At 41.8% G+C, this 21,779-nt stretch overlaps 3 protein-coding genes across 5 annotated transcripts; 2 read left to right on the forward strand and 1 right to left on the reverse strand.

Annotated features, from left to right (window-relative positions):
• Window positions 1-319: 319 nt before the first annotated feature.
• On the reverse strand, window positions 320-4,828 carry slbp2 (stem-loop binding protein 2). Of its 2 annotated transcripts, none has more exons than XM_020112558.2 (9): window positions 4,671-4,827; window positions 3,549-3,713; window positions 3,015-3,095; window positions 2,623-2,700; window positions 2,385-2,528; window positions 1,711-1,881; window positions 1,380-1,539; window positions 1,112-1,241; window positions 320-983 (listed from the first exon to the last, which is right to left on the reverse strand). In XM_020112558.2, the coding sequence occupies exons 1-9, from the start codon at window positions 4,721-4,723 to the stop codon at window positions 919-921; spliced, it is 1,047 nt and encodes a 348-aa protein (XP_019968117.1). In that variant the 5' UTR covers window positions 4,724-4,827; the 3' UTR covers window positions 320-918. The 2 variants fall into 2 exon arrangements, with proteins under 2 accessions (XP_019968117.1, XP_019968116.1); XM_020112557.2 differs by having other exon boundaries at window positions 773-983; window positions 1,711-1,896; window positions 4,671-4,828.
• A 436-nt stretch (window positions 4,829-5,264) lies between these two features.
• zmat2 (zinc finger, matrin-type 2) lies at window positions 5,265-7,663 on the forward strand. Of its 2 annotated transcripts, none has more exons than XM_069539440.1 (5): window positions 5,265-5,402; window positions 6,121-6,344; window positions 6,503-6,576; window positions 6,722-6,867; window positions 7,102-7,663. In XM_069539440.1, the coding sequence occupies exons 1-5, from the start codon at window positions 5,385-5,387 to the stop codon at window positions 7,291-7,293; spliced, it is 654 nt and encodes a 217-aa protein (XP_069395541.1). In that variant the 5' UTR covers window positions 5,265-5,384; the 3' UTR covers window positions 7,294-7,663. The 2 variants fall into 2 exon arrangements, with proteins under 2 accessions (XP_069395541.1, XP_069395542.1); XM_069539441.1 differs by having other exon boundaries at window positions 7,119-7,663.
• A 983-nt stretch (window positions 7,664-8,646) lies between these two features.
• Window positions 8,647-20,533, forward strand: lcp2a (lymphocyte cytosolic protein 2a). The gene is made up of 21 exons (XM_069539439.1): window positions 8,647-9,219; window positions 13,337-13,399; window positions 13,729-13,775; window positions 13,866-13,931; window positions 14,010-14,035; window positions 15,093-15,133; window positions 15,261-15,453; window positions 15,629-15,723; window positions 15,803-15,866; window positions 16,093-16,170; window positions 16,397-16,416; window positions 16,704-16,723; window positions 16,994-17,107; window positions 17,210-17,228; window positions 17,436-17,451; window positions 17,679-17,766; window positions 17,907-17,959; window positions 18,087-18,148; window positions 18,642-18,716; window positions 18,909-19,058; window positions 19,914-20,533. The coding sequence occupies exons 1-21, from the start codon at window positions 9,142-9,144 to the stop codon at window positions 20,061-20,063; spliced, it is 1,518 nt and encodes a 505-aa protein (XP_069395540.1). The 5' UTR covers window positions 8,647-9,141; the 3' UTR covers window positions 20,064-20,533.
• Window positions 20,534-21,779: the final 1,246 nt, after the last annotated feature.

Consider the following 21,779-nt stretch of genomic DNA (forward strand, 5'->3'; position numbering starts at 1 on the left):
GTCTACACTGATTTTTTTTGTTTTGTCCATGTCCCATCTAATAACATGGTGGAGAGAGTGTATTACCTTTACTACCGCCAGACACCAGGGGGCGATCTTTGTCTCTGCACATATCTGAGGAAACCCAGCTGCAGTTTACAGATGTGAACAGTCACTTCTTGAACATAAAGACATCCGAGAATATAGATTTAGAAAATAACACAGACACTGTCTCTGATGATATAAATTATAAATACGGTTGGTTTTCCTTTGGCAACTCGTCCCTTCTTTCCTCAGGACGTCTTTCGTTGAGGAGAAAGAAGAAGAAACGTGGTCAGTCTGAATTCACGACACTTTATTTACATCTTTATTAATCACATCTTTCAGCTTTGCTCTCGTATTCGAGCAGCACAAAAACAAGTAAAAGAAAACTCACAACACAAAGTGGCAATTTCTCCCTCCAACAATCAGTTTTGTTTTTTAGAAAAAACATGGCGGTGAGGAGGAGGAGGAGCCAGAGCATGAGGGTGATGGTGGACCAAAGACAACGGCGGCCACAGAGGGGCGCTAATGTGACAAAATGATCAATACACAAAAGTGATGTCAAGTACAAACTATTGGTAGCTGTTCCATCAGTGCAGAACTAAAACATGATGCAGGTGAGACGTGATCAACATAAATAAATATACAAGGTGCAAACTAAAGCAACATGCTCGGGCCCTTCATCTCATGAAAAGGCCATGGAGGGTCGATGCAACGAGGATCAAGGACCACTCACGTCCCTGCTGTCGTTACAGTCAATCTTCAGCGATCTTAAAAAGACAAACATACCAGAAACCACAAACACACGTTACTGCGACACGAGTTCGGGACCACAACGCCGCCAAGTCCAGTTTCTATGACGAGGACCGTCGTATGGACGTCGTTGGTTTCAGATCATCAGTACGGATTCCAGGAGAGCTGGTCAGAAAACACAGGAACCTGCTGATCGTCAGAACCCAGATCTATGAGGAGACAAAAATCTGTCAGATGAAACCTGCAACAGTCCGAGGCTCCGTCAGTGAGGCTCGGAGAGTCTTCATGCCATGTGACCTTAGTGACCGAATGACCCAAGATACTTGAATGACCTAACCTTGGGCATGGTCGGCCTCCAGCAGGAGGCGGAGCCAGTCGGTCATGTTGTCCTTTGAGGTCAGCTGACTTCTGAGGGAGGCACTCAGGCCGGGGGGAGAGCGAAGAGGCCGATGGCTCATCTCTGCCTCCTGCAGGAAGAAAACCAACACACTGATGTTTCATATCAAGACATGAATACATGTGGACCATCACCAGCAGGTAACGGAGACGTCACTGCTCCAGATGACGTGTAAACATTAAACAGCATTAATCAGTTGAGACGTTACTGGTGAGAACGGCACGGTCCAGGGTCCTCGCAGCTCAAGTGACGTCCGGGCCGACAGAGGAGACACAGAGGAGGCTTCAGATGCTGGAGTCTCCTTCTCTCTCTGCTTGTGTCTTCTGTCCTCACACAGACCAGACGTCATCTTCGCCAGCTGACTCTCCCTAAACCAGAGAGACGTCACATGATCGATCAGAGAATCAGAGACAGGCTGCTTTCAGCCATGGAGTGACTTCTGGACACGTTACTGAAATGTTTGGTGTTTAAACTAACACATGTATGAGAATTCACAATCTGACGGAGGATCTGTGAAGGAAACACTGGTCTCCACCTACAGTTGCTCCACTGGGTCCTCTGTGTCGCTGACATCCAGCTGGTTGTCAGTCGGAGGGTCCCACAGGTGCAGCGCTCGCCTCCACAGACGCACTTGCATGTCCCACGAGCGCCGGCTGTACTTCCTGTACATGTTAGGGGTGGATGGGTGGAGCTTAGGGTCCCTTTGGTGTCTGAGGAGGAGGAGACTGATTCCATTATTTAAGCCTCTCACCAACAACCAGCTGACTAGTGATGTCACAAGAACAGATACATTGGTAACAAGTCAATGCTGTGGTTCTGACCACAGATCTGCGACATGATTCCTCCAGGACTGAAGAGGGCAGTATAATAACCTCTACCAAGAAACCGAGTTAGACAAAGCCAAAACAGGTTCTCATTTGGGCTAATGATCAGACCAATGCTTAAACTAGCACTTCCTTGTTAATGCTAATGTTTAGGCTAACATTATCTTTCACATAAAAGTATTTTCTACTTTAGATGTGGTATTGAGACTCTTATTCAAATTCAATCGGTACCCGACTAGTTATTTTTTTTTCAACCGACTGACCTGATGTCCCACTGACCGGCCCACCTATCGACCACAGGATGGGGACGGTTTGATGCCATCCTCCACATGCTGCGTCCAGCTGCTGGAGTTTGAACCTTCAGAATAAGCTGATGTGCGTTTTCTTACTTGGGCACCTGCTGCAGGTAGTTCTGGTAGCCGCTGGTGATCTTGCCATAGTGGATCTGTTTCTGCCGCCGCTTCAGAACCGCTTCGTTGGTCTCAGTGTTGGCTGGATCGAGGAGGCGGGGGTAGCAGCGACCGAGGGCCGACCTGATGGGACAAAGAGCAGAAGAGGTTTGATTAAAATGGTTTGTATAAAAAACATGAGCTGTTGGTGATCTAGGTGTTTTCAGACTGCACCAACCTCTTGTCCAAATCGTCCGTGCCCACAGCCACACTGCTGGTGGACACTTTGAGGATACAGCGCTCCAGGATGGACGGCCTGAAGGAAAACAGACAGTTCACAATCACAAACTGTCTCCATCCTGAGACCAAAGACTATAAAGTCATATTGCAAACGTTTCTGTATTCACACGATTGTGCAAATATAGTTATATCAGCAATTAATATCAAAGTGAGCACAGAAATATGAATTTATTGATCTGTCAGATTGTAAAAGGTCAGTCATCTGTATAACACCCAACTTTGAAAACTGTTACTTTAACCCCTGTAATCTCTGGAGTCCAGGTTTAAATTGATTCAGTGGGTAAACCCGTCATCTTCATGTTAACGACAGAATTTAGCTTGTAGTCAAACCTGCGAGCTTTGCTGCTGGCAGCTCTCTCTCTTCCTCGCTGGCTGCTCGCCGGAGGAGGAGATGACACCAGAGAAACGTTACTGTGAAGAGGGGGAAGTCAGAGAGAAAAAAAACAAACAAAAAAACACATCACTTACTTATCTAACTTACATCCAGCAATCCCCTGCAGGTCAACTGGCTTTAAATGAACAGTGCTGCCCCCTGCTGGTGCAGCCTGCATGTTTGTCTACTTGCTTATTTTGCAAGTGTCAGTCATTTTCTCTGAGCAACATTTAATGCAACCGTGAAACATCCTTTAATTTAAATCACATCACAATTTATTTTTTCTCAACTAATCACCAAGCACTGACTTGTATCACTCAACCCAAGAGGGTTAGAAGGAAACGGGTCAGAACAATGATCAGACATTAATCTAAAAATGTTAGTGTTCAAAAACATTGTAAGAAAACTGACCTGACCTGATCTAAAGAATCAGACATGTAGACCTCAGGAGCCAAAGAACGACCCAGGTGTAGTGCACCTTGTTTCCTCACCTGACCAGGCTGTCGTAGACGGAGCTGCAGCCGGGAAGGAGCCATGGCTCCGGGGCGGAGCAGCCGGAGGAGGCGGCCGCCACCAGTAACGGCTCAGGGAGGCCATTCCACGCCGTGGCCGACCATCCCTTCACGCAAACACAGGACCACGGGCTGAAACAGAAACTGAGGACGCCATCAACGTCACATCAGAGTCTAAACAGGCTTTAGTGAGGCGTTGTAAACAAACCAAAGAAAAAGAAATAAAGAGACGACATGACAGCTCCCAAATGTAAATCTGAATCATTCCCTGGAGGCTGGCTGCCTTAGTCATAATGGACTAAACAAAACTTCTTACTAAAGGAAACATCCCTTAAACTTATCTGTTCTATTAAAAGTTAATATACACAGACATGCCTATTATGTACATTTGACTAGTTCAAAATCTTTCAAATACATCAACAAACTACATTATCACTAATGTAGTTCAAGTTCAATAGTAAATGATCAAAACTTAATTATTGATGTCAGTGTGATGTCGTAACTAGGACAGAAAGTGATTTCACATCTTGAATTTTAGAAAACAAAATTTCATCAGAACTCAACTACATTTTAAATTCAGTCAGATGTTTGGATTTACAGATTTTAAATTAACAGTCTGACATTTTTTCACAGGTACTTTAAACATGAAGCAATTTGTCTCAAAAGTCAGTGACATGTTGGATTCAGTTGAACTTCTCAGGATTTCATTATCTACTCTGTCCAGTCACACAAGTCCGCAGAGAACAGACGCTGGTTGTGAACTTCCTTCATAAACTTCATAAACTTCATATTTTTAAGTTTCTCTCTGTGTCACAGCGACAGAGTGAAAAGTTTAACTTTGACTCAGATACAATGAAAACAGAACAACTTGTTTTTCATGAAGTGAACGAATAAACAGCTGTAAACAGGCACAGGCTGAATCATCCACCGGTGCTTTGCTGAGGGATCCACCTGTGATTGGAGGGTTTTGTCAGTGATGCTCAACTTTAAACATTTTGTTCGCCTCAGAGACTCAGACGTCACGTGACAGTAAAAGTCGCGGATTTGTGTCGGGTCACAGGTGATAACAGGTGATGTTCTGGTGTGAAAGGTGAATCGTACCTGGAGGAGAGCAGCGGGCTCTGAGCTGCACCTTCCACTCCGCTCGATGACATTTTTTACGGTTAAAGTTTGGCGCTTTCTCTTCACACGGTCTGACGCCATTGTTCCGCTTTCACAGCTTTTTAATGAGCCGCAGCTGAGGGGGGCGGGGCCTGCCCGACTCACCTGTGCTGCATGATCCGCAGGTAGATGATGACGTATGTCCGTCCTAGAGGAACGACTCTTAATATTCAGGTACATAAAAAAACACAGAGAAACATATCACTGCTAATAAAGTTTATAGCCAAATATTATTGCGAATAAAACAAACACATCATACAATCACATATTAGTACTATAAAAACCGAAATATCACACAGGTACAAATTAGTACTAATGAACTAAAAAGAAATATTATATTGGTACATATTACTACTAATAAAATACAGAAATTAAAATATTAGATACATTACTTTAACTTCTAAATGTATTTATATAATACTTTTCTGAACAACAGAGAGATTTACAAGAGAAAAACCAACCGCAGACACAAAGAATGAGAATAAAACAATAAAACACGAGCAACGACAGAATCAAATAACATTGAAACAATGAGAGGGTTCGTTCTCCTCCGCCCTGCAGGGCTGTCCTGTGTCTCCACTCCTGCAGGTGGAGCTCTTGCTCCTTTAAACCGACTTCCGTTGCTGTTGTGTTTTGTGTCACCGAGGGAACAAAATGGCGTCTGGCAGTGGGGTAAGGTTTTGGTTGAGCTGGTTTTTACCGTTCAAAGGATAAAAAACGTGAATGTGACGACACTGTGGTTTTTATGACATGTGTTCATGTTTGTCTGCACCGATGACGTCACACATCGGAACCGTCTGACGTATTTATCACAGTTTCAGAGGCTCGCGCCGCCGCAGCTAACTGCTAACGAGCGTTAGCATGCTAACACAGTGAACTGCTACATGTTAGCATCACCTCCACTAGCTACCAAAACAATGAGACTTCCGGCCTCCTTCAGAATTAAAGTACGAAATGTTAAAATTGACAAACACGTGACTAAAAGCCAGTGAAAATATATGGAGCCAAACATAATGTCACGTTATTTGACAGATTCAATGTTTAACTCTCTGCTGGTTGGAAGTAAAACTACTTAAAGTAAAACTAAAAGTACTTGTATTTCCTGCATTACCACTTAAAATACCACTTACATTCTATTTTATATGTATCGACTTAACTCTATATATTTTTTCAGTTGTATATTTTATTCTTTTATTTTATATATTCATTTTAGTTTTCATATTCTATTGTACTTTGCTCGTGTGGTATTCTTTATAAATCTCTCAGCATGGTTAGAGGGAACCTGTGACCCAACAAGTTCATTACCAGTGACTGCTTTGTGTGAAAGTTGTGCACGTGACAAATAAAGTCTTGAAGTCTGACTGTTGACTTTCTTCATCTTCCTCTTCAGTCCAATAAGAACGACTTCCGTCGGAAGTGGGACAAGGACGAGTATGAAAACCTCGCTCAGAAACGACTGGCGGAGGAGAGAGACAGGGAGAGGAGAGATGGGAAAATTGCTCCGCCGGTCAAACGGGAACTCCTGCGTCACAGGGACTACAAAGTGGATCTGGAGTCTAAACTGGGAAAGACCATTGTCATCACTAAGACCACTCCTCAGGCGGAGATGGGCGGGTAAGAGTTTCACCATGAACCTGGAAAAGTCATTTGTTTTCATGTCTTTGAATCTTATTAATTAACTGATCGATCATTTCATTATACTTTTCTCACATTTGTATTTTTTCCCGTTTGCGGCCTTGCTCTGACTGGACATCTCACTTCTTCTCTTGCAGTTATTACTGTAACGTCTGTGACTGTGTCGTCAAAGACTCCATCAACTTCTTGGATCACATCAATGGAAAGAAACGTGAGTTCACATCAGGAAAACTAAGAGTCAGAGGTCGTCCAAGACATTTTAGTGCGGGGGTGAAGCCCAAATGTATTTGTAAGTGTCAGGATGGTCACTGTGTGTGTGTGTGTGTGTGTGTGTGTGTGTGTGCGTGTGCGTGCAGACCAGAGGAACCTTGGCATGTCGATGCGTGTGGAGCGTTCGTCTTTGGATCAGGTGAAGAAACGTTTCGAGGTGAACAAGAAGAAGCTGGAGGAGAAGCAGAAGGAGTATGATTTCGAGGAGCGCATGAAGGAGCTGCGGGAGGAGGTGAGGACGTGGTTTGTTTGACGGCCTTTGTTAATTCCTGCTGTGACATGTAACCCATCAGTTTCTGTTGTGGAAACTTTTCATTTCACTTTCACTCAAACTAGAGCTTTGTGACTGTAAAGGCAAATAAAAATATTTATTTTATCATTGTAAATTAAAGTACATACATTAAATCAATGGGCTGAATATATTACTTCAATGTCTGACTATAGTCTGCTATATATAATATCTAAGTGTGTGTGTGTTGTCAGGAGGAGAAGGCAAAGGCCTACAAAAAGGAGAAGCAGAAGGAGAGGAAGCGACGGGCAGAGGATGACGTGGACTTCGAGGAGGACGATGAGATGGCGGCAGTCATGGGTTTCTCAGGCTTTGGCTCGTCCAAGAAGAGTCACTGATGCTCCACGACATGAGACAACACGGTGTTAGAGACCACAACCAGACTGTAAACTCAGGACAGACGAGTCCTGGCTTTTATTTTGGTAGTTTTATCCGTCACTCTGTTGTGATGACGCCTACTCCTGCAGCTTCCTGTCAGAGACACAAGTAAACGATCGTTGACGCCTGCGATGAAGCTGCCGAGCGAAAAGTCGTCAGAGAAACGATGGACGGACGCGTTCAAGTTCCTGCAGAAAAAAACGAATTCAATTTTTTTGTCAGCTTTTCCTCATTTTTGCTTGACATCAAAATAAAGTTTGACAGAAACAAAGATTCTTCATGACAACAAAGAAAAGCTCAAACAGCTTCACTCATTTTATTTTGTTTTTATTATATAAAATAAACTATTTTTTTGTTTCCAGTTGATTGGTTTTCTCATGTTTATCAGCCGCTCTGTGTATTCATTTAAACACAATTAATTCCATTATCAACATATTAGTTTTTCTAATACATGTAATGTTAATGTAAAACAAGTACTTGGACTTTGTCTGGAGGCGAAGGTGGCTGCCCCGCCGTGTCTCTTGAAAATGAGTTGGTGCAACTCAAGAGGTTTAAGATTTGAATTTGGAAAACCACAAACACAAAGAGAAGTTGTCCACAGACTTGTGGCCACGTGTTGATCTGAGTCGTCTCTCATAAAGACATTGAATTTAAATGCAGAGAAACAAATCATTTGTTTAATGTTTATTAAGTTTCCACTTTATTAGAAGTAAAACATTATCATGATGTTGCCAGAGTTTTTCATGATTAACAATGAACTCCCAGAATGCACGTCTCTGTGTTACTAGGTGTGTCTGGTTGTATTTGTGTTTCACTGATGCTGACAGGAAGTTGATGAAAGTTAAAAAAAGACAAGTTAAAATAACTGAGGCAGCAGCTCAGACACACGTCTGTACTTCTATCTTAGGGACGACACTCATTGACAGAATACATTGCTCAGCCCCTTACTCTAACTCTAACCCGAACCATCCAAACTAAATGTCTGACTCCAACTCTAACCTAAACCTGATTCATATATTCATACATGCCCCCCCACACCCCCCCACCCACACACACAGACACACACACACACACACACACAATCGAACATCTCAGTCATTTCTTGTGGATGCAGAACAGTTTCCTCGTTTAGTCTTTATGCTAAGCTAAGCTAGCATCTCAGCTGAACAGCGTCAGGGAAACAGATTTTTAACATGAACCATCAACACGGAGCCAATCCTAATGAGAAGCTGACTGCTGTGAAGACTTCAACTCCCATAATTCCACACTGCTTCACTTCTGGTGCTAAATGAAATGTGTGTTAAAATTGTCATTCATGCAAAAATGGGAGGGGGTTGAAAGTCCAGTTTAATGTTTTTACTTTTCCATTTTTAGTTTCAGACTCTGGTGAGCGATGAAGCAGAGACGAGTCTGAGCTCGATACTGATCCAGAGTCAGCTCAAGCTTCTCGTCTGTTCCGCTCTGTGGTCAGACCCCCCCCTGCACACTCACTTCCTCCAAGAGACGAGAAGAAAGAGAGAGACAGAAGAGAGGAGGAGAGAGAAAGAAAGAAGGAAGCCATTTTGGTTGAAGGTTATCGCGTCACTTTCTTTCCTCTGGTTTCTTCGCGTTTAGAGACTCGAGTCAGAAAGTGTTGAGGTGACGGGAGGAAGTAAAACACAGTCAGACCTTCGTTTAGCTTAGTGACTCGTTTGGATTCACAGGAAGAAGAAGATCGAGGTCGTCTGTGTACGAGCAGGAAGATCAACCCTGTAAGAGACGGAGGCTGAGACACTGTCTCTGATTTGACGTCAGCCGGGCGGACGCTGCAACTTTGAGGGGACGACAGGAGGACGCAGGATGAGCTCAGACAGGGTCCCGTCCAAATCAGAGGTGATGGGGTGGAGCCCACAGCAGCTGGCAGACTTCATGAAGAGGGTGAGACACCTCCACACACACACCCTCTCTCTCTGCAGTCACGTGACTTCGTATTCAACATTGAACTTCAACTTCAAGTCGTCACCTTTAACCGCCACCTGTCAGTTTAACGTCAGGGGCGGGGCCTCTGCCTGCTCCTCAGACACAGAAGCTGATTGATTTTTAGTGTCATTGAATATTCATGAACAAAATACAAGAACCTGGAACAGAACCCAGAGAGACTGTTCATGAGACGACAAAGACACAAACTACTACAACAAAGACACAAACTATGACAACAAAGACACCAACTACGACAACAAAGACACAAACTACTACAACAAAGATACCAACTACTGCAACAAAGACACCAACTACGACAACAAAGACACAAACTACTACCCAACTACGACAACAAAGACACAAACTACGACAACAAAGACACCAACTACTACAACAAAGACAAACTATGACAACAAAGACACAAACTACTACAACAAAGACACCAACTACGACAACAAAGACACCAACTACTACAACAAAGACACAAACTACTACAACAAAGACACCAACTACTACAACAAAGACACAAACTACTACAACAAAGACACAAACTACTACAACAAAGACACCAACTACTACAACAAAGACACAAACTACTACAACAAAGACACCAACTACGACAACAAAGACACCAACTATGACAACAAAGACACCAACTACTATAACAAAGACACCAACTACGACAACAAAGACACAAACTACTACCCAACTACGACAACAAAGACACAAACTACGACAACAAAGACACCAACTACTACAACAAAGACACCAACTACTACAACAAAGACACCAACTATGACAACAAAGACACCAACTACTATAACAAAGACACCAACTACGACAACAAAGACACCAACTACTATAACAAAGACACCAACTACGACAACAAAGACACAAACTACTACCCAACTACGACAACAAAGACACAAACTACGACAACAAAGACACCAACTACTACAACAAAGACACCAACTACGACAACAAAGACACCAACTATGACAACAAAGACACCAACTACTATAACAAAGACACCAACTACGACAACAAAGACACAAACTACTACCCAACTACGACAACAAAGACACAAACTACGACAACAAAGACACCAACTACTACAACAAAGACACCAACTACTACAACAAAGACAAACTATGACAACAAAGACACAAACTACTACAACAAAGACACAAACTGCAACAACAAAGACACCAACTACTACAACAAAGACACAAACTACGACAACAATGACACCAACTACTACAACAAAGACACCAGCTATGACAACAAAGACACCAACTACGACAACAAAGACACCAACTATGACAACAAAGACACCAACTACTATAACAGAGACACCAACTACTACAACAAAGACACAAACTACTACCCAACTACGACAACAAAGACACCAACTACGACAACAAAGACACCAACTACGACAACAAAGACACCAACTATGACAACAAAGACACCAACTACTATAACAAAGACACCAACTACTACAACAAAGACAAACTATGACAACAAAGACACAAACTACTACAACAAAGACACAAACTACAACAACAAAGACACCAACTACTACAACAAAGACACAAACTACGACAACAAAGACACCAACTACTACAACAAAGACACCAGCTACGACAACAAAGACACAAACTACGACAACAAAGACACCAACTACTACAACAAAGACACCAACTACTACAACAAAGACAAACTATGACAACAAAGACACAAACTACTACAACAAAGACACAAACTACAACAACAAAGACACCAACTACTACAACAAAGACACCAACTACGACAACAAAGACACCAACTACTACAACAAAGACACCAGCTACGACAACAAAGACACCAACTACGACAACAAAGACACCAACTACTACAACAAAGACACAAACTACGACAACAAAGACACCAACTACGACAACAAAGACACAACCTACGACAACAAAGACACCAACTACTACAACAAAGACACAAACTACGACAACAAAGACACCAACTACGACAACAAAGACACCAACTACTACAACAAAGACACCAACTACTACAACAAAGACAAACTATGACAACAAAGACACAAACTACTACAACAAAGACACCAACTACGACAACAAAGACACCAACTACTACAACAAAGACACCAGCTACGACAACAAAGACACCAACTACGACAACAAAGACACCAACTACTATAACAAAGACACCAACTACGACAACAAAGACACCAACTACTACAACAAAGACACAAACTACGACAACAAAGACACCAACTACGACAACAAAGACACCAACTACTACAACAAAGACACCAACTACTACAACAAAGACAAACTACAACAACAAAGACACCAACTACTACAACAAAGACACCAACTACGACAACAAAGACACCAACTACTACAACAAAGACACCAGCTACGACAACAAAGACACCAACTACGACAACAAAGACACCAACTACTACAACAAAGACACAACCTACGACAACAAAGACACCAACTACGACAACAAAGACACAACCTACGACAACAAAGACACCAACTTCTACGACAAAGACACCAGCTACGACAACAAAGACACCAACTCTGACAACAAAGACACCAACTACTAAAACAAAGACACCAACTACGACAACAAAGACACCAACTACGACAACAAAGACACCAACTACTACAACAAAGACACCAACTACTACAACAAAGACACCAACTACGACAACAAAGACAAACTATGACAACAAAGACACAAACTACTACAACAAAGACACCAACTACGACAACAAAGACACAAACTACGACAACAAAGACACCAACTACTACAACAAAGACACCAACTACGACAACAAAGACACAAACTACGACAACAAAGACACCAACTACTACAACAAAGACACCAGCTACGACAACAAAGACACCAACTACTACAACAAAGACACCAACTACTACAACAAAGACACAAACTACTACAACAAAGACACCAACTACGACAACAAAGACACCAACTACTACAATAAAGACATAAACTACTACAACAAAGACACCAACTACTACAACAAAGACACCAACTACTACAATAAAGACACAAACTACGACAACAAAGACACCAACTACTACAATAAAGACACCAACTACTACAACAAAGACAAACTACTACAACAAAGACACCAACTACTACAACAAAGACACCAACTACTACAACAAAGACACCAACTACGACAACAAAGACACCAACTACTACAACAAAGACACAAACTACGACAACAAAGACACCAACTACGACAACAAAGACACAACCTACGACAACAAAGACACCAACTTCTACGACAAAGACACCAGCTACGACAACAAAGACACCAACTCTGACAACAAAGACACCAACTACTAAAACAAAGACACCAACTACGACAACAAAGACACAAACTACGACAACAAAGACACCAACTACTACAACAAAGACACCAACTACTACAACAAAGACACCAACTACTACAACAAAGACAAACTATGACAACAAAGACACAAACTACTACAACAAAGACACCAACTACAACAACAAAGACACAAACTACGACAACAAAGACACCAACTACTACAACAAAGACACCAACTACGACAACAAAGACACAAACTACGACAACAAAGACACCAACTACTACAACAAAGACACCGGCTACGACAACAAAGACACCAACTACTACAACAAAGACACCAACTACTAAAACAAAGACACAAACTACTACAACAAAGACACCAACTACGACAACAAAGACACCAACTACTACAATAAAGACATAAACTACTACAACAAAGACACCAACTACGACAACAAAGACACCAACTACAACAAAGACACAAACTATGACAACAAAGACACCAGCTACGACAACAAAGACACCAACTACTACAAAAAAAGACACCAACTACGTCAACAAAGACACAAACTACTACAAAAAAGAAACCAACTTCTACAACAGGAGGGAGAGTAGACAGTAAAGAAAGGAAATGAGGAAGAGAGGAGACAGACAAATGGGTGAAGATTTACATGTGTGTCTCTTCAGATGAATCTGTCTGGATGTGATAAAACTGTGATGAAGAATTCAATCAACGGCTCCAGGTTTGTGGTGAGTTCACAAAAAACACACAACGAACACCTCAGAGAGGGAGGAAGAGGAGGATGAGTTGCAGGAGGAGAGGAGAGGGTGAGGTGAATGAGATGAGAGAATGGGAGGAGGAGGTGAAGGGGGAGAGGAGAGGTGGAGTTGGAGGAGGTGCAGGAGGACAAGAGAGGAGGAGGCAGAGAAGGAGAGAAAGAGATGCTGGAGGAGAAGAGGGGAGGAGGCAGAGAGGGAGAGGAGGAGGAGGAGGAGGAGGAGGAGGAGGAGGAGAGGAGTCAGGGCTGATGTTGACTTGTCTCAAACTTCCTGAAGTGATCAAAACATGTTGTTTATAGAATCTGAGCAGTAACGACCTGCAGAAGTTTCCTAAACTACACGCTCCGTAAGTACTGACTCACCCGACCTGACAAGTGTGTTTGACGAGTGTTTGACACAAGGGTGAGATGTGTGACGACTGTGTGTGTCTCCTCAGGATGATCTCAAAGATCAGCACTGAAATCAGCAGGAAGGAGGAGAGACGAGGTTTATTCTCCAGAAAGTATGTTGACTCTTCACAGATCTGAAGCTGCTGTTGCTCCACCTCCTGATGACTCGTCTGTTTTTGTCTTTGTCACAGAACGACGCCCAAATACCAGGAACCAGGTGAGAACTCCTCGTCCAGAACATCGTGGTCACACCAGGAACCCTTGTGCAGAATAGCAGCTTGGCTTTCGTAGATATACGTAGCCTAGCTTAGTTGCTAGCCTGACATGACAACTTTTACTACACGTGAAGCAGCCGACCAATCACAACCGAGTGGACCAGCTGACCAATCAGAACATGCTTTATCAGGATGGGCCTTAAAGCAACAGGAGCTAAACCAACTAGTTTCTGGTTTTATTCATCTTCTAAATTTTCTGTGTCCGTGCTGACGACACCTAGTGACCTGACGCACCGTGATTTCAAGAACGCCTTGAGCTATTTTGTGCAAATTTAGTTAAAGAGGTCGAGGTGACCTTTCAAAACTCAAACCTTTTACACATTATCTTAAAAACACCTCAAGAGAATTTTTTCACATTTGACACAAACGGTCACTTAGCCTCACAGATGAACTGATTAGATTTTACTTGGATATGTGACCTCTAACTTAGTGCATTATTAAAAATATTAAGGTTGGCCCGTCACAATAACACATTTTGTTGGACAATATATTGTCCCAGAAATAATTGCGATGAATGATATCCATCATTTTTTTTACTATTTTATAAAACCTGACATAACAATGACATTAGAGCATAATCCTGCAAGTTCTTAAGAATATTCAGTCTGACATCTGAATTAAATTTCAGAAAATTATAATATCCTAAATAAAATAAACGACAAAACTCTCAAATTAAACATTTGACGTGGTTTATGTAACCAGCTCAGTAAACAGGATGGTTATGATTGACATGAGCTTTTAGCTATGTATTGTATTAGGCGTGTGTGTGTGTGTGTGTGTGTCTCATAAACTAATTCTAATAATTTGCAAATAGTGTTGTGATAAGTGATGTGTTTGTGAGGGGGCAGGGCCTGGAGATGACAGCACAGCTAAACGCAGAAGCATCAGTGTGACCGAGGACATCTTCATTACACTTCATAGATTTAAAGTCTTTAAAAGTCTTTAAAGTCTCGACTCCAGTGAAAATATGTAAATGTAAATATGTAAATTTATTCGCAGAGACCACTGCTGACGCTCAGGGCTGGGGTGAAGACGAGTTTGTGAGTCTGTCATTATCAAAAATTGTTAGAAAATAAATTCACTAACATTTAAAAATGATTTACACGTTGTATGATGTGTATGTGGTCAACTGTGTGAACCTGATTTGATTGTTTTCTTCTCCTTCAGGATGATGAAGATTTCGACGATGACTACGAGAGTCCAAACAGTGGCAACGAGGACGGGAGCAGTGAAGACTATGAGTCCCCAAATGATGACCCTGATGGAGCCAATGATTACGAGCCTCCTCCCTCCGAACCACCAGAGGACCTGGCTCACAAGCTGTGCCCCACCCTGCCCATCGGAGACGGCGATTACATTGGTAACCACATTTAGAAAAGATAGGATACCTCAGTGTGATTGACAGCTGGCTACTTCTGGTTTCAAAAAACTAAGCTGCACAAAATCAAAGTGGGCTTCAGAACAGCAGCTCACAAACCATGTGACGTCACAGTGTGTGTGTGTGTGTGTGTGTGTGTGTGTGTGTGTGCGTTTAGATAAAAGGGATAACCGCATGTCGTCAAAAGGCCCGCCCCCTGCAGTATGTGCCCGCCCCCCGGTCTCGATGCTCGCTCCTCCGTCTCCTCGTGCGGTGAGTCTGACTCAGATTCACTTTAACTCTCAGCTCTGATGTTTAAATGTTTCATGTTTGACGTGGTTTGTGTTTGTAGCCGGGAGAGTCATCCTCTAGAAGAGACCTCTCCCCCCACTGTGGAGGACGACCATCAGGAAAATGTGAGCAACCTGCACCCCCAATGACAGAAAGTCACTTTACTTTCATGCTACGTTTGTTTGTTTTCATTAACGAATGAATCGTAATAGTAGTCTTCAATTAAACAAGATGAGTGGATGATTTATGATCTGATCTGTGCTCTGTTGGTTTTGAACTCTACGTTTTGGTCATGTGACTGTGACAGAGCTAATCATTGGTCGATTAAAGCTGATGATTTGTTGTGTTCAGTTCCACCGGGGCCTCCGCAGATCTTTCGTGGCACCAAACCGGGAAGAGAGTCAAGAAGCAACTCGTCCCCCATCCGAGGTAAAACAGAACCCAAGATCATATACATATTTAATGTTTTCATCAAATGTAAAAAACTATATTAAATTAACTAGGCATTAAGTTTCCTGTCTTTGTTTAATCATTTATTTTATTTTTAATATTTTAATAATAATAAAAGGAAATAAATTAAATTTGTTAAAATAAAATGTCATGAACATTAACAACCTGAACTGAGAATGAACTTATGATTCTCTCGTCTTTGCAGGACCTCACTCAACGGACAGGGTGAGTTTTCATTTGAATAAACTTTATTTAACAATAGTAGCTTAGCAGAGTAAGATAATCTCACACTGTGCTCTTTACATCTCAGAACTCATGTTCATGTGATTTTAAATTCAGCCCAAACAAATATAGAGAATTAAAAACCAAAAGGGGCTGAGACCAGAACCCTGAGGAACTCCGCTGTCTTAAAACTGGACACTGAAAACGTCTCTGTCACTTTTTTAAAAATAAAATGGTAACGCTTTTCTCCTTGTGTTTTATCGTTTGAATTTTATTTCTGTTTCTTTCAGCCGATTGCACCATCCTGGAAGTAAGTGATTAAAAACAGTTAATAACAGTAACAGGAAGTAAAAACTTCCATCAAGCTAAATGAATTAATCCATTAATCAAAGTGAAGGTTGAGTTAATTAATTATTGTTAGTTTTGATGTGATATTAATGTCAGGAGGTTTGATCACTCACAGTTTAATTGTTTAAGTGACTGTGAAAGTTTTTATCAAATATTATTCTGTGTGATTGTTAAAAAGTTTAACATTTAATTAATGAACTTTGCAGAAACCTATAAATCTGTTTGTGTTCAGGCCTCAGTCGAACATGCAGGATCCTCCTTCCTGGTCAAAACCTCCCATTCCATCTGCCCCCTCCTCCTCCTCCGTCAGCAGGTCAAACTCCTCCCCCCGTCCACCTCCCACCAGGTCAACATCACACGCCTTCAAAACGAACCAGCTCTTCACCAGTTCATTGAAATTCATGTTCATCCCTTTTTTATAACATTTTCATGTGGTTTGGTTCAACAGGTTTGATCCAAGAAAAGAGGTAATCTATGACATAATGCGTATGAGAAGTTTACTATTTTTAAATTTTAAATCATGAAATTTAAGAATACACTAGAGATAGACATGTACACATAAAACTGTGTTATTTTATAATTATGCCTTTTATTATCACCTTTACATTTCAATTATTTTTATTGATTTTAAGATTTTATTTTAATCGAATTTCTTTGTTTTTCTCCCTCATCAGCAAACACAGGATGAAGGTGAAATTTACGTTTTTAAATTAAATTTGATTTAGATTTTGTTTCTTTTCCATCAATTATCAAAACATGTCAAAATATCTAATATAATCGAATCTGTTCTGAAAGTCAAGTCTTTTTCATCCTTCCACTGAGTTTCACTTAAATCTGTTCTGTAGTTTTTGTGTAATCCATCTCATAAACAAACAAACAAACAAACAAACAAATTGAATTGTGTTTTTCTCTTCCAGCTCCTAAACACAACACCTTCCCCCTCCAAAGTAAGAGTCTGCCCCCCTGCCCTGGACTTCCTGCTCCACCCTCACGCCACGGAGAAAGGTAGGAAAAGAAAATCATGATTCTTTCATTTCATCAGGACGGGGACACCAACAGGAAACTGAACAAGTTTTTAATAAAACTCAGAGACACGTCTGATCTTCAGTGTTCACATGTTCATATGTTCATATGTTCACTTCCAGTCTGCCCCCTAGTGTTCACTCAGCTGGTTCTCTGCCTCACAAACTGCACCCAGGTACGAAATCACACACACACACGTGCACACACAATCATTCATACTGATCCCAAATGTACGTCTGTGCCTGTTTGTGTGTGTGTGTGTTTGTGTGTGTGTGTGTGTTTGTGTGTGTGTGTGTGTGCAGCAAAGGCTGAACACAGAGGCAGCTTCGTTGGATCGTTTGGTGCTCCAGCATCACACAAACAGGTAACTAAATATACATTAACACACACACACACACACACAGGTTACCTCACATACATTAACACACACAGATGTTCCTTATGAGTAATTTCCCCGTCAATGGAATGTACTTTTTAATTTATACACGATGAAATATCAATAATTACTGTGTATTTACAGTGTGTGTGTTAATGTAGGTATAGTTAGTGTGTGTGTGTGTGTGTGTGTGTGTGTGTGTGTGTGTGTGTGACTGGTGTCCACTGAATTAAATCAGTTTGATAAATTAATAGAATGTTTTTCTTAAAATGAGAAGTAAAAGATTTTATTTATTCTGTATCAATGAATTATTCTTATTACAGTGTTATTATTAAACTGAGTATGAATCAGTGTTTGTATTTCTGATGTCTTAACAGCAGGTGGTGCTGTTGTATTTGTGTCTCAGCACAGTTATCTCAGTCGCGTGTGTGTGTGTGTGTTTGTGTGTGTGTGTGTGTGTGTGCGTTTGTGTGTGTTACAGGGGCTGGACCCTCGTTGGTATGTGGGTAAAGTGACCAGAGGTCAGGCAGAGGGAAGTCTGAAACGAGTCCACAAGGTAACAAACAAAATAAACATAGATTGATTTCTTTAAACATAAACATTAAATGAAATGTGAAAATGATAGAAGAGGATTATTTGTATCGTCACATTGATGGTTAAAGTATTTGTAGTGACTGGACTCATGTAAAAATACCATCATATAATAGTTTAGTACTTGTAAACAGTTATATGCTCTGTGTCTCTGGAGGACGGAGCGTACCTGGTGAGGGACAGCACCCGGCAGCTGGACAACCAGCCATTCACCCTGATGGTCTTCTACCAGGACAAAGTCTACAACATCCAGATTCGACAGCACAACCAGAACTTCCAGCTGGGGACCGGACTCAAAATGCAGGAGGTGAACATGACGACACACGTTCTACTGAGAACTCACAGAACTGAGGTTATGTTCATGGGCAGAAGTTTGAGATTCATCTGAGAAACAAGACAAAGCAGAAACGTTATCTGTCAGGAGACTACACTGCTCAGAAACATGAAGGGAGCTGCTCAGGTCTCACCAGTGGACGTCACGTCTCCTCATGGAGACAGTTTGCTCAGAAACACACCAGTAAGCTGCTGGAGATCATTTTGTAGAGCAGTGCTCCTCCTGCTCCTCCTCACACAAAGGAGCAGATACCTGTAGAACGACATCTTCTTGATGTCACTGAAGTTAAACTGACTTCCTGTTATTCTGTGACGATCAAGTGTTCCCTTCATTTGAGTAGTGTACATCTGCTCTGATGTTAGCTGCTACTGTTAGCATTCGCAGCTGACTGATAACTGTCGTGTTAGTTTCAAACTGACGAGTACGAAGTTACACTTCTGTCCGTCCTGGGGGAGGATCCCTCACAGGGGACTCTCTCGGAGGTTTCAACATTTTATATTATTATTGTTTGATTCGTGAATCCGGCCCATACAATGAAATTTGATTGATGAAAGTTTGAAGAAATTCCCTGAAGGTGTTCCTGAAAACATAATGCCCCCGACCACTAGGTGTCGCTGGTGTGGAGATATTAAAAAGTTTGACCCACACACAGTGTTTTTATTTCAACATCCATGGTTTAGACACAGGCGATATTTTTGAGCAGCATCTTGTGGACGTTAGACAAACTGCAGCTGAAAAAAGCTTTGATTAAACAGAGAAATAATGTGTGTGTGTGTGTGTGTGTGTGTGTGTGTGTGTGTGTGTGTGTGTGTGTGTGTGTGTGTCCAGTCTTTTTCATCAGTGAGTGACATCATTGCTCATTACTCTCAGTCTCCCCTGCTCCTCATCAACGCCAAGGACCGAAGCTCCGGTCAACAGAACCAGTGTCTCCTGTCAGACCCGGCCGGGGGCTACATGAAAGGACAGACCTGGTCCTGAGCAGCTCAGACTAAACCAGGACAGAGTCAGGATCAATGTCCACATCAGACGTAACGTTCAGTTGTACTTTTCTGAAGTAGAACAAAGAGTTTTCATTATTTTTGTGACAGTGAGTAAATAACGTCATTCTGACCATTGACAAACCAGAGTAGTTTTATTTTGAAACGTATTTTAAATTATGATTCTACTTTTACTTCAGTTATTCCACTTTGTTTTGTTTAAATATGAACCCACGCAATTTTGTCCATGGTCTCGCTTCCATTTTTTAGTTTGGTTCATGTCCCATCTGCTAACAGGGGGAGGAAAGCTTTACGACCTATGCTGCAGCCAGCCACCAGGGGGCAAACTAGACACTTTGGCTTCCCTTTTCTGAGCTGTCATGTCGTCCATCTTTATTGACAGTCATTGACGTGAATGTGTCCACCGGTTTGTCTTCAATAAACTCAAAACATTGTCCTTAAATCAGAAAAGTCTTTAATCGTATTATTCCACCTTTGTTCATTCAAACAAAAACTAAGTGATGGTTCAGGACCTGATCCAGAACTACAGACTTTATCAGAGAGGAACGTTTTAACTTTAACTTTAAATGTAGAGATGGTGTCTGACTCTAGAACCACAGGAGAACCTGGTTCACATGTTTCTTAAGACACAGTTGATATTTTTACAGGACAATTAAACATCGTGATGAGTTCAAATATTATGGCTGATCATAAAAATGATAAAAATAAAAATCAGATTTCTTTGAACAGAAGAGTTGAAAGGTTGTTGGTGGGGGGTGAATGTGGAGCAGTGAGGCTACAACGTTATTTATGGGAAATTACAGATTCTTACAGTTTCTTTTCCCACGTACCCCCCCAACAAAATAACACACACACGTTTGTGTTTCTATCTTAGTGAGGACACTCATTGACAAGTACACACACACACACACACACACACACACACACACACACACACACACACACACACACACACACACACACACACAGTATAATCCCAGTCTTCAGTTACTGTTCAGACTGTTGTTTTGTCTGTGATGCCTGTGAAGGCACCACGGGCTGAAGATTACTGCTGCCACTGCCAACTGTCATCACAGACACACACCCACACACCCACCCACACACACACACACACACACACACACACACACACACACACACACACACACACACACACACACACACACACACACACAATGAAATCTGTTTGTCTCTGAGGGTTTTCAGAGTAAATATCAAACTTGGGTTAATGACGGACGTCGTCTCGTTCCACTTTAACGACAGATTAAGAAACTGAGGACAAACTAATTCACGTCCACTTGTCATGTGATGTAAACAGCAAGTAGATTGTCTCCTCTGAAGCAGGAACAGTGATGGTGAAAAGTAAGAGCAAGAGTAAGAGTGTCCACAGATTCGTCCTCAGGCGGATCTTACAGGGACATTGTCCAGAGTTTCTATTAAATGACTCAGGAGATTATCTGAAGCAGCTCAAGAAACACTGAAGCTTTGACTTGAGGTCGTTACTGTTCGATCAGCACTGACTGTAGACAAGCTGACTGTGTGTGTGTGTGTGGGGGGGGGGAGACAATAGGTTGTGGGCGACGCCTCAAACAGCAGCTGATGTTTCTGTGAAGTCAAACATCGTCTGAATCAGAAGCTTTAAAAAACATCAACATCTGATCTGCATGAAGACAAAGAGAAAAGTTGAGGGTTCAGG

The sequence above is a fragment of the Paralichthys olivaceus genome, chromosome 15, assembly GCF_024713975.1.
Source record: "Paralichthys olivaceus isolate ysfri-2021 chromosome 15, ASM2471397v2, whole genome shotgun sequence".
NCBI classification, from domain to species: domain Eukaryota; kingdom Metazoa; phylum Chordata; class Actinopteri; order Pleuronectiformes; family Paralichthyidae; genus Paralichthys; species Paralichthys olivaceus.

Excerpts from the sequence above, each read along its gene's own strand:
- slbp2 (XM_020112557.2), bottom strand. The coding sequence starts at position 4,723 with ATGTCATCGAGCGGAGTGGAAGGTGCAGCTCAGAGCCCGCTGCTCTCC. Across the intron at positions 1,897-2,384 it reads TACCTGCAGCAGGTGCCCAA|TCTCCTCCTCCTCAGACACC; the intron begins GTAAGAAAACGC and ends TAATGGAATCAG. Across the intron at positions 1,242-1,379 it reads GGACCGTGCCGTTCTCACCA|GAGGCAGAGATGAGCCATCG; the intron begins GTAACGTCTCAA and ends TTCTTCCTGCAG.
- zmat2 (XM_069539440.1), top strand. Across the intron at positions 6,345-6,502 it reads CCTCAGGCGGAGATGGGCGG|TTATTACTGTAACGTCTGTG; the intron begins GTAAGAGTTTCA and ends CTTCTCTTGCAG. Across the intron at positions 6,868-7,101 it reads TGAAGGAGCTGCGGGAGGAG|TGTGTGTGTGTTGTCAGGAG; the intron begins GTGAGGACGTGG and ends ATAATATCTAAG.
- lcp2a (XM_069539439.1), top strand. The coding sequence starts at position 9,142 with ATGAGCTCAGACAGGGTCCCGTCCAAATCAGAGGTGATGGGGTGGAGC. Across the intron at positions 15,134-15,260 it reads GCTGGGGTGAAGACGAGTTT|GATGATGAAGATTTCGACGA; the intron begins GTGAGTCTGTCA and ends CTTCTCCTTCAG. Across the intron at positions 15,867-16,092 it reads AGGACGACCATCAGGAAAAT|TTCCACCGGGGCCTCCGCAG; the intron begins GTGAGCAACCTG and ends TGTTGTGTTCAG.